The following is a 13,117-nucleotide window of genomic DNA, read 5'->3' on the forward strand; positions in this document are numbered from 1 at the left end:
AGTCTCAAAACAAGACTCTGAGAAACAGGCAAACTGTGTGCAACATTACTGAAGACCATGTGGCCACATATTCAGTTCATTTGCTGTAGTAATATGTAGAAATGCTATATCTGTAACAATAAAAACCCCAAATTTATAACTTTGAAGATTCCTTTAATAAAAACAAGACAGAAAAGATATGTTTGCTAATCGCTAAGCTTGAACAACCTTTGTTTCTTCAACACTTGGTTTAGTTCCTCTATTGGAACTATTGAGCATTAAAAATACTGTATAATCAAATCTTCTCATGGGATATTCACATGGGATGTCTACAAAGCTAAATCAGCAATAAACCATTAAACTGTTCTCACGAGCATTAGTGTATTAATTGAAAAGAAAGCGCATTTAAGAACATTAGTCACACATAGGAGGGAATAGCGGCGTACTCTATCCTCTTTATGGTCTCATTTTCATTAGATTATTATGTGAAGCAGCATGATTCAGTAGTGTTGGATTACAGCAGGGATTACAGTATATACAGTATACAATGAAGAACTACCATGCAATTTTCTCAATGAAGTTTAGTTTATATCATTTGCCATCTCATGGAGTTCAATGCAAATACACCCAAATCTCTCTACGTCTGTTCTAAGCAAACACACACAGTCAAAGACTCCATTAGGAGGTACCTTTATCAATTTACTAACATCTCCTGTCTGTTATAATAAGAAAGCCAGTCCAAACCAGTTCCCAATTATTTAATCAGTTTTCACATTCAAAATTCACATTCTTCCAGTTTGTCTAAATTTCTCAGCAGTGGCCAGTCTTTATCCTTTTCTGCCTGTCTGTATTTGCCTGCTCCTCACAACTGTCTGCCAGCGTTAGTCCTTTGGTTCCCTCTTCCAGCTAGAGCTGCCTTCTTGATGCTGAGCCATCAAGTAAAGGCTGGGGTTTACCAAATTACATTCAAAACGAGTCCAGTGTTACAAATCAAATTCTGCTCCATTCTAGGTTGGACAGTAAAATTATTAGTTTTACCTATTAGACAGGGTCACGGCAGTACCCGAGATTTTAACATGTGGTAGCATCATAATCATAAAATGAACCGGTTCATGTTTGCGTGAGATCTACCACGCTACCTTGTGTATGAGCACACATTGTCCTTATGCAAGGCACTTAATGGTTTGTATGGCCTAAAGAGAGTACTTCAGTTACACATGAATGAACCAACGCACACGCAGAGAAGAGCTTTTACTGTGGCTCTCATAAAATTTAAGAATTAAACTTGACCAGAGCCTCCTAGATGCAAATCGGTAGCCACTATCGCATGTCATGAGCAAGTCAGTGCAACAGAAAAACTATTAATTCAGGTGCATTTCATTTGACAGAATAATTTAACACTTTTGTTTTTATATTTTGCATCAAGTGCAATGGAGATGTCACTGTCTAAATCTGGTGCCAAAACCAGAAAAAGCATAAAAACAAACAAAAAGGAATATTAATAAAATCAATATAGTAAAACATGAACTAAGTGTGCTTAAATCTGCACAAGCAAACACGTGCTATGCACACACACACAAACACATTATATAATGACAAACATGAATGTTAATGATGGTTACTTGAAATATGTTTCATGTAACCATACGTAATGAGCAAATGTAGCTGTCGCAGTTCAGAAACAATAACAGTAAAATTACAAGATTTACAGGAAATTAACATGTTGTTTGTGTATAGTATGTTAGCAGCTGACAAGCTTGAATTGTGTTACAGACGCAGAAACTACTTGGAAAGTTTAAGGTGTTTACTTCTTTCCCGTTTCTGATTTATCACTGACCATCTGAATTAAATGCAAAATACATTTTTTTCTCCATACTGGAGTTGTAAATAATCACAGAGGACATGTTGCTGCACCGACTTATATACAACTAAAAGTTGTATATAAAAAACAATGATTGCAATATTTTCAAGTTGCAATCGAACACCTACACATTCGGACCAATGTCACAGACAATACAATACTCCACTACAATCTGACATCTTAATTCATCTTCATGAACAAAAGAGAATACACCAATCAGACACAAAACCACTGACACGGGAGGTAAACAACATTGACCATCTTGTGACAATACATTGTTCTGCTGGGAAACTTTTGGACCTGGCATTCATGTGGATGTTACTTAGACATGTACCACCCACCTAGACCAGACCAGGTACCCCCACCCCATAGCAATGACACCTTGATGGCAGCAGCCATCCCCTGCAGGATGCAGCCTGACACAGACACACACACAAAAACTGTTTAGGAACAACTCAGAAAACATGAAGAACAGCACAAGGTGTTGACCTGACCTCCAAATACACAACAACGAGCCTGATCCACAGAGGCCCAGTCTCTCCCCTCAACCCAAAGGATCCAAAGGCCCCCACTAACAACATTGTGTTGTCAGACACCACAGGACACCCTCAGAAGGCCCATGTCCATTCACTGAATGAGTCAGAACTGTTTTGGAGGCACAAGGGAGACCTACACGATATTAGGACGTAATGTTATGGCCGATCGGTGTTGAGCAAATGGTGCTTCCACGTTGAAGAGACTTAGGAATCCATCCCAATGAGTACAAAAGCTGTTGTGAAGGCTTGTACTAAGAAACGATGCCACAAATCTGTCCAAGACCCGAGCCATCAAAGATTTATGGACTGGATTTCATGAGTTTCATTCACTCAGTTCACAAGGTTGCACAAATAAAAAAGCACCATAAAGCGCACAGCTGTTTGGTCTTACCTTGGTGTGGAGCTTCAACAGCTGCTTTTCATCCAGGTAGGTCTGAGTGTAGACACGTCTTTTATAGCGGAACTGAAACAAAAGAGCAAACATCAGAGGCTAGGCAGTTTTCACAAGGTTTTTTTGTTGTTTGTTTCTGTGTGTTTCTGCCTAATAAGGACACCACACAGAAAATAAATAATGATACATTTAATTAATGTTATTCCAAAGAAATTTGTCACACAGCGTCAGCTCCATAGACCAAACTGTAAAATAATTATAATTGGTTGTCCTAAGAGAGATAAAAGCAGAGAGTGCAGACAGAGAAACAAAGATTCGGACTCATTTAATAATACCATTAGGGGACTCAACTATTGCCTTGTATATGGCTGTCATCCCTTTCCAGCACCACTGCTTGTCATTTTTTCAACATGTCACATCTTGCTGAAGTCTACTGTTCCTTGACGCTTGAAAATAAAAATAATAATAAAAAAGCTTTCCAGTTTCATCCAAGAAATGTGCAGGGAGAGCTCTGGATTTAAGATTATCTGAATGATAAAAAACACAATTATAGAAGAGAGAGCGCTTTCCACATTTTTTTGTGAACATGGTTGCGGCAATTGATTCACAGAAAAAGAAACTGATGTATGTTAAGTTAAAAACAAAGACAGTTTTTTTTAACAATTCTTACACAGCATAATATGGAAGGCAGTAAAAGCACATGAATTGGCTGAACCACTATAGATTCACTCACAACAATGAGCATTTATGCATTCGTATACAAAGTGAAGAACTGCACGTCCCCTTTGACAAACAGAGTCGTCTTCTTCTCGCACTCATAGGACCACTGAATAAAATGCAAAATTGTGTTTGTATTGTTGGAACTGAGAATACAGATAATGTAGTTTTTGCAATCAGTCAGATCACATGGTTTGAAATCTAGACTTGAATGTTTGGTTTGGTGTGTGTGATGTGACTCAGCCCACTGAGACATACACTATTTCTGCTAAAAACAAAACATTTAAAGATATAGCACTTGTGCTCATATTTGAGTCATATTCATAATATGTTTCAGATTCTGAATCCATCCATTTAGGCCAAACAAGGCTTCTAAATGACCACTACTGGAAAATAAATTGTTCTGATTCTTCATGCAGCCAGATCATTCATTAGGCCTGTTGCCAGCTGCTTGTTTAGTAAACAGGCTTCACTCAACGCTGACAGCTTGTAATAGCTTTAGAACTTCCTGGGACTTTCACTGCACAGGACTGACAATGTATTTCCGCTCACTCTCTGCTCAATGTGTGTGTGTGTGTGTGTGTGTGTGTGTGTGTTTGTCAGTGCATGAACGTCTATTTCCCCACCGATGTGTGGTGTTCACCAACAGGGTAAATCCACGACAGAGCGGAGGATTTTGAGCTGCTAATCCAAACCTGTCAATCATTTCTACACAACCACAGGCCTGAGGGAATAACTGCAGGTCAATCAATGACGCACACAGTGCTCTGACAGAGTAGTAGCACTTGTGATGGTGTGCGCACTCAAACACACCAACTGACCGGAGTCTGAGCCTGTCTGCTCAGACTATAAGCTTCTGCAAATATAGCCAGTTCCTATGGGAGCGTTTAAGATAGCGACCAATTTTATTGTAGCATAAAGTGAACATGTGTATAAAATCATGTGTATAACTGTATAACTGTTTTAGTAGCATGTGTTTGTAAGTACTGCATGTCAGTACTGCTCTACTAGCATCACATTATGGTCTAGGTCTAAATGGCATGTCACCCATGTTCCTGACATTTACAACTTCACACAAAGACCTTTCCCAGAAGATCTGTGCTACAATGACACTGATCCTCAAACAGAGAGTTTAGACACTAACAGGATTTCTTAGCAGCCCAATATCTCGCTCGATGCACCATGACAACTTTCTAAAGGAAATGCTCAAAACGATTTTAATAATTACGGGAAGGCTTTGCTCAGTTCAGTAATCTTTTATTACGCTCTCCACCTCTTGACACAAAATTACAGAAAACAAAGACGGCCAGTCAGAAAAACCAGCTGACATCTTTACACCACTCTCTGTAAAGCGACACCACGCCTGCAATTCTCCCGGATCAAAAACCTTGATGGACAAGCAGTGCAATTATCTCTGAGGGCTGACAGCTCCCGCAGACAACGCGCTGTCATTGAGCGTAGCATTATTGCTACCAGGTTTGACTGACACATCATGACAGAAAAAACATACGTCGCGCTCAACATGATGCACACACCCACACTCAAATGCTATGTGTGCTGAAGCAAAATGACTACAGCACCCCTCAGTAACAATAACTTAGAAGATGAGTGACAGACGACAAAAGTACCCATCAGTTTAGTCTACAGTTTGTAAAGAAAATGATCTCAGACCCTGTTACAATGGTTCTTAAAGGTCACGTTGACATGCTTACATTGAATACTCAAGGCTGCAGACAAGTTCACAGTTGTCAGTCACTTTCTATTTGTCCAAAGATGGATTATTAACTTAGTGAAGCAGTGATGGTCCCTCTCTAGAAAGCCACAGGAGGAAAATGCTGCACTTACTACAACTACACTACTATGTATTTATGTTACTAATGTCTCAAACACTAAAAACTCTATTTAGCTGTAACACTGGGGAAAAAAGAAACCTCAGCAATATCCATAACACTGAACTGATACAAGTGTTTAAGAGTGAAAAGGGACATGGAGGTATTTTCTTTACCTGATTCAAGGAAGAGTAGTGCACATTGCATTGACTGACTGACTTGTTTGCTTGTGCGTCAATAAGTCTTAATCCATCATATTTAAGTTTAAGTTACAAGTCTGAACAAACTCATGTACCTATGTAAACTACGTCCTGAAGTATTTTTGTTTTGATGTTTTGCAGAGCATTATGATGTCACAGTGAAGCTGACCTATGACCATTTGGAACTAAAACATCATAACATCATCTTTTTGTCCTATTAGACATTTGAGTGAGATTCTGTCATAATAATCACAGGAATTAAAAAAAGAGACCAAGTGAAAGTTGTAGGCAAATTTCAAGAAATTCCTTCAAGAATGTTTCTGAGATATTGAGTTTTACAATTTGAGCATTGCAAAAATTGTGTTTGGTGTTTTGTGACGTCACAGTGGCCTTAGCCTTTGACCCCCCAAAATCTAATCAGATCAAGTTAACGTTTGTTCCAAAATAGAAGATGTTCATTTATTCACGTTTACTGAGATATCATGTTCACGGGAAAGGGATTTATGCCCACCGATAACCGAAAAATATAATCCCTTCAGCCAGTCCTATCGCCGGCATGGAGACATAATAAAGATTAACACATTACACTGTGCAGAGTTGCACCTTGCCCTCACAGTATCTGACAGAAAAATTTGACACCTGGAATCTGAAAAATAATCTATAATTGTAAAAGCAGATAACCTGTGATTCGAATGTGAACTGGTTTCCCCCCCCCAAGCCAATGATCATTGTTTGGAGGATGACAGAGTTCATAAAGGGAGATTATGTCTGATGTGGCGGGAATCTTTTTTTCCACCTCTTGCCCTCTTCTGCTCACACTTCTTAAAGCCTCATACATACACATGAGCTGCACATACCTCCAGGTAAGGTACAGGAGCAATGGATGGGAAGGGGTACTCCCTTAGCTGTCTCTCCTCATCCAGAAACTTGCCAGCCTTGCCGTTGTAAGCCGGCTGGAATAGGCCATAGTTGAGCACATCCTTGAGGCTCTGGTTGAGTGTACACAGGATTCGCTGCTTGGACAGCCAGATTGGAGCATCCACGTTGAATTTTAAACATTTCTGGAGAAAAATGAGAGAAAAGGAGAGAAGAGCATTAAGGATTTGTCTTTTTTTATTCTACCTGTCTTACAGTGCACTGCAGTGGAGTATAAGTAAGAGGTTTAAGTGATAACATTTAGGTGCTAAAAAATAGAATATTAAATATAGAAGGACGTGTTTCATCAGAGGAGCTGAACTTCTAATGTCATGCACGGGGTAGAAGCAAAGGCTTTAATCATAACAAACAATTCACAAAGGTATAGCACTCCACAATTATACATTTCTTTCCACAAAAGGTCATCCTTACTGCCAGTGGTAGTTACCATTTCATACATTGAAGAAAGAGCTCTTATAGCAATGCTATTTTGCAGACACCTATTCATGTCTAAATGTGAGCATTATTCATTCCTGGGATACTGTGTGCTTGGGTTACAAGTTACAAGCAATAAAACTGCCACATCAACAGCAGCACTAGTTCTGTCTTCAGCCAGGAAAACAAGAATTCAGAGATATGAACGTCTATAGGAAAGATGTGTAAAAAAATCTAATCTACTGTATCAACCTCTGCACCTTAATAAATAACTATATGTAATATGTAATAAACAGAGTTATGATATTGCTAATTTCTATGCATTCCTGATGTAGGTTAGCAATTAATTCCACCTCATACTCTTGGTAAATCATGCTTAAGACAACACTTTAATTAGTACCAGTTTCTCCTCAGTGTAAATGGTTGTTGTTGTTATGGCTATGGTAGAGCACTTCCCTCCAGTTACCACATTGTGGAGCCTAAACTACAGATGGCACAGAGAAAGAGAGAGAGAGGAGGCAGAGTGAGAGAGAAAGAGAGAGAGGAGGCAAAGAGAGAGAGAGAGAGAGAGAGAGAGAGAGTGCAAAACCCACAAGTAATAAATCAATCACTGCTGCCTGCAGTATTGACTCAGAACCTCAACTTTATCCTGTTCAGCTCCACTATGTATCTGACACTCAGACACAGCTGCTGATGAATTGCGTCTTCTCTCGGCGGTTAAACACAACGAATAAATCCATGCAAATAACCACATGCATGAACATTGGTGCATCCATTTAAAAATCTTAACCTGGTTTTAAAGGATAACACTACTGCGGTTGCAGGTGCAGACGTAAGAGTATGCATAATTCTGACAGTATTACACCGGGAGATAGGATTCTGATTAGATTTTGAAATATTCATGAGTTGGAAGTTCTTTGTGCATTGCTCCGAGCTTAAGCTAAATCACAATAGCACCTTGACACGCTAATGCAGACAGTTTTAAAGAGAAGAGACAAAGGACATGCTGTATTTGATTGCATTTTACTAGTCCACTGACTTAGTCTGCTGCATGGTGTGGTCAACAATGCTCTGAGCTCAACAGAGCAGTGCAGAACTGAATCATTCCTAAAATTTAGAATAAAAAAAAAAAAAAAAAAAGGAAATAATTTTAGAGGGTGTAAAACAGTACCAACTGAACATATGCAGATCCAGAATCAGGTCAACTGCTATTGCAAATCAGTATGCAGCCCCATTACCTCTCTTGACAGTCTTATAAAGATAATGTCAAGAGAATTCAATGAGGGTCTCCTGTTCTACATGGTGTCCATAATATCATGATATTATATCAGCTGAAAGCAAAAACAGACGTGTCATTACCCCGGATGCAATTGATGAAAAGATTCAGGCATGTTGCAGATGCTAATACTGGGAGTTTATCGACCAAGCAAGTCAATAATATCATCTCAACATTTACTCATAGGCCGTATCTGATTGGGATAAATTGGTCCATGAGTAGAAGTTTCCGCACTTAGATCCCTTAATGAAAAAGGAGCTCGTGAGTTTCAGTCTGGCTGTGTAAAATAATCAAACCCAGTCATTAATAAAATGCAGCTCCCTGCAGACTTCTAAAAAGCTGTGCTATTCACTGTGTACACCATAAACACTGATTCTTTATCTTTCTACTGGGAGGTCTATCTGAGCTGGTTTGGATGCAGAGTATATTCTGCAAAATATGTTTTTAATCTGTATTTAACTTCTACTATTATGACTCTAATTCACGTTATGTCATATCACAATGAGATCAATCTATGCATAGGTTGTGCTTTCAATACAACAAGGATTATTTTGTTGTTAGCGGGGGCCTTTGGGTCCTTTGGGCTGAGGGGAGGGGTCTCTGTGTATCAGGCTTCTTTCCCAGCAGAATATTGCATTGTCACAAGATGGTCAATGTCATTTACTACTCCTGTCAGTGGTTTTAATGTGGTGTATACTGTATCAATAGAAACGCCTACTGCTTGCTTTCTGAAAACCATTTTATCTCTTAAAGTAATGCTGACATTAACAGCAAACACTTCAGTCAACCAAAACAGCAATTTTAAGGATGATGCACCAAAATTTGTTGATTATGCCAAAAGGTGCGATGTGCAGCAACATCAGCAAAAGTCCAGTCCTTCACTAGCAGGTTTCCTAATGAACCGTCATTATCTGCTTGAAAACATTTGGGAACACAAGAAACAGGATAGTTATTTTTTGTCAGTGAATAAACAAATTAACATCATCAATATAGGTCTGAAAAGTAGCACCTTAATTTTGAGAGAAGTTGTATTTGTCGTTACACTGAAAGACAAGGGAAGGTTTGAGATACTGATGGTAAGAAGGCCACCTGAGGAGAGACTTGTCAAAATGGTGAGATGTGAGATATCTGCATCCACAAGGGGAAACGAAAATAGACCCTTACATATAACTGTAACATCAAAAAGAAATAAAGACATATGTCAGTTCAAGACTAATGTGAGTTTAATCACCTTTCATAATGTGAGCATCTTCTAAAATGTGCACAATTAGTTTTTTTTTTATGTATTTAAGAGGTTTAAATGTACACTTAACATCTATTCTCTGTTGCCAGGGCTTCTATCCTTAACAAGAATAAGTTTCTTATTGCGATAACCACTGGCCATTTACTCAAGGTCAACCCTTACAAAAACATATCCAAGAAGATAAAATCTCACTGACTGCAAAATGTCCTTGTATATTATTAGTCCAGAAAACAGATAGAGCTAGCGTGAAAATTTATATGTGCAATAAGTACAAAAATAACACCAAATTCTCAGCCTTCTATACTGGTTGAGAGAAAAACGTATTACCTCTAGGATTTGTCTCCGTCCATTATATCAGTAAGCAGAGCCTGTAGGCACTACATAGCAATCAGAAAACAAAGCTTTCTCAAAAAAGTGAATAAAACATAACAAAAGGCCACGACGCCATAAACATCTCCTGCTCCGCTTCTGTCAGGTGATTATGAAAAATAAATACTGCCCCTGTATATGTGTAGACATAAACTACTGAATACTGATGAGCAGGCAAACATACTTTTGTTAGCATGTTGTTGTGCATGCACATAATTTGGCATTAGGTACCATTAGGTTTTGTATGTACACCCGCAGAGAAAGAAGATGGTAGTCAAATCAGTTCATATGGCTGCAAACAATTGAACCAAACCAAATGTACCAAAGTCTGTACACTTCTCTCACTATTGAGGTTAAAACCAACAAGTGGGAACATATCATTTTTTGGCAACAGTTATTTCGTTAGTATGTGTGTCAGGCTGACATGAGGGACACATCACACAGCTGTCATAAAATACAGTTACAAAGAGAGAGTCGGGCACTGTTCATCATTTATCAGTGAAAGGCATGAAAGATTTTTCCGAAAAAGAAAAAAGATGTGTTCTTTCCTGTTATATACTCATTCATTTGCCGTGTTTTTAAATATGTTTTATCACTTATAGATAGGATCTGGATTATCCATCATATTTCAAGGGAAATATTATACAATAGAAACATTTAAAACTGGTAAAGTGGTCAAACTCTAAAAGATCACTTTCCATTTGTCCTATAAACCATATAGGTGGTTGCCCTGTGGAGTAAATTTAACCTTAATGATGTGTTAAGATGTGTAGTTACGTAACTATGAGTGCTTAAATATAAGTATATTGTTTGCCCATGTTAAAAGTGCACTTTCAACCTTCTCTTTATTTACTGCAATAGATATGAAGAATATTTATGCAGTTTTATATTAAGTTTAAGTTCTCTCTGTGTCAGCTTCAAATTATTTTATTTTTTAGTGGTTTCAGTGATGTCAGTGGTTCTCAGAACTACAGGCTTCATTTCAGAAGGGTCAGAAATAGTGGCAGAAATAATGGCATATTTAATATGAATGAAGGCAGCATTATGGACAAGGATACTTTTTACTGTGTACTGGCTGACCAGAGTATTTATTTATGCCAGAGTCGCAGAGAGAGCAGGAAGCCATCCATTGGAGAGAAGCTGAGGCTGCAGCTGCATTTGCCTTGCAAGAGGGTATGGTCTGCGTGGACCGTCCAGACAATGTGTTGTTGAGAAGAAACAGTGACCGGTGGTGCCTTTGCTCAGACTGCTGTCAAATGTCAACAGAAACTGAATCTTGTACCGAGGGAACTTGTGTGTGACGTATAAAGCACAAAAGTTGTAATCCTCATTTGAACAAGAGCGTGCTGGATCCCAAATATAAATTGTAAAAGAAAAGTTCAGCACTTTTGTTGCAATTTGGAAAAATCCACTTTCTCTAAACATTTGCCTTACTGATATGGAGTCTTGTTAACTACATGTAGCATTATTCAGTTCATATTCATTCACTCATTCACTCATTATTCTGAAACGACCACCTCCTAAACCATTAGGGGTTTGAGTGTGAGGCGATTGCATGCAGTGCATCCTGGTACATGTAGGCATGGCAGCCAGTACTTAGAAACAACTCTGAAATCTGACCTCCAGTAGAAAACTCGGCATGCACAGAGAAATTTGTTGCTTCAACTGATTACAACTGCCATCAGCACTGAGTGAATATCCATATAAAAAGTTTAATTAGAATTTTATATAAACTCGTGACACCTCACCCTCCTGCTGTCTACTCATCAGCTGCATCACGTCTCCTTTCTTGCTGCCACCTCATGCTACATGTTTGCTGGCAACATAATCAAGGATGCATCAGTAAAAATTCATTTGAGGTCATAACCCTAATTACCTTTTCACGTAATGGCTGCGTTGCTTCATACTAAAACCAGCGAGTGTAATTAGCACATTTATGACCAGCTCGTCTATAATTTTAAACCAACATGAGGTAGTTAAATTGTAAAATTGTAGTTGATTGATTCATCATTTCAGCTTAAACTCGATTAGCATTTGCTGCCACTTTTATGTGGCTGCTTTATTTGGATCAACAACATGTTGTGCACCACACAAGGTGTAAACCTTTCGAGACACAAACTTCTTTCCAATAATTGTATGCTAATATTAGATCAGTGCAAGACTTAAATGCAGGTATTCTTGCCTATTTTGTCTGATTAGACTTTTTCTCAGGACATCACAGACATCTCCCTCGCCGAGCGTTTATTGCGCCTGATAAGGAAGAACCACTTAGACCTTTATAATTCTGATAAGAGCACAGAGTGCGGTGACCTCATCAAGCCCTAATCAGTGACAACCTTAATAACAAACTTCTGTGAGAGCGAAATCTCTTTAGGCGGGGACTCCTACCACAACATCCTTTGGAAACACTGCATTTAATAAAACTACAATTGTGTTCACTGCCATTCAGAAAGCACATAACAAACAGTGCCTTTAATAATTCATGTTCAGTACACAACAGCTTCATGAATCTGTGAATGGTTCTCTAAATATTTTTGGGTGCACTGTCTCCAGCCTGTCTTTCTGTGGATCACTAGAGAGTTGTGTGATGATTTTGCCTCACTGATCACCATGATCCTAAACTTGGCATCAATACTCAATAAAGCTGAAGTCTCTGAAGTTTACACGGCCTACTTTTGAGCCACTCTTTTCAAGACAATCGCCATGTTTCTCAATCTGTCACCCCTGGCACTGGAATTGTCAAGTGACGTGCTCTTGTCAAAAAAGAGCTCTTGTTTTACGGGCACACGCTGCTGTTGAGAATCCTGCCCCCCTCCTTTTCCACAGCAGCCTCAGTCCAGAACAGTCAGCTTCATACAAATAATTCAGACAGTAAATACAATATGTCTGTGAAGGTTCTCAGTCATCCAGGCCATGGTATAACCAAAAATTGTAGCGTTAACAGCCCTTAACGGACATTAATCATGCCCCTTTCTGGTCGTTAACAGAAACGAGTCAAGCAAGTTTCTGATGGGCTACACCCACATATGTTCCTATTTAAACCTCAACTCCCCACCAGTCCCTCAGAACTGAAGAAGCTAGTCAGATGAGTCTTCAAAAAAGTCCAGTTGCCTTTCTTTTTTGGATACAGTAAATGCCGTAATTTCATTGGCATTTTAGTATAACTCTCATTTATCATAAGGTCTTCACTCCACACAGACTATTCACAAACGTCAGTGCAAACCAAAATACATTAGCTAATGAATTAAAGAGTAATGTGTTTTTGTTGCTTTGCTAAGTATTCAGAGTTACAGCTACACTGTTTACATGTAATGGCAGTGGCACAAGCTGAGCAGTAATGATCCAAAAACAAATGTCCTACTACAG

General features: G+C 38.7%; 1 protein-coding gene across 1 annotated transcript in view; it reads right to left on the reverse strand.

Annotated features, from left to right (window-relative positions):
- The window catches only part of shank3a (SH3 and multiple ankyrin repeat domains 3a), a gene marked incomplete at its 3' end in the record, with an annotated part of 136,045 nt that overhangs the window by 101,265 nt on the left and 21,663 nt on the right, over positions 1 to 13,117 (reverse strand). Inside the window, exons 2-3 of the mRNA XM_084555486.1 lie at positions 6,371 to 6,574; positions 2,768 to 2,839 (exon numbers count right to left, since the gene is read on the reverse strand). Coding sequence (XP_084411612.1) covers positions 2,768 to 2,839; positions 6,371 to 6,574 — 276 coding nt within the window. The remainder of the gene's footprint in view (positions 1 to 2,767; positions 2,840 to 6,370; positions 6,575 to 13,117) is intronic.

Source organism: Chelon labrosus (assembly GCF_963514085.1).
Source record: "Chelon labrosus genome assembly, chromosome: 11".
NCBI classification, from domain to species: domain Eukaryota; kingdom Metazoa; phylum Chordata; class Actinopteri; order Mugiliformes; family Mugilidae; genus Chelon; species Chelon labrosus.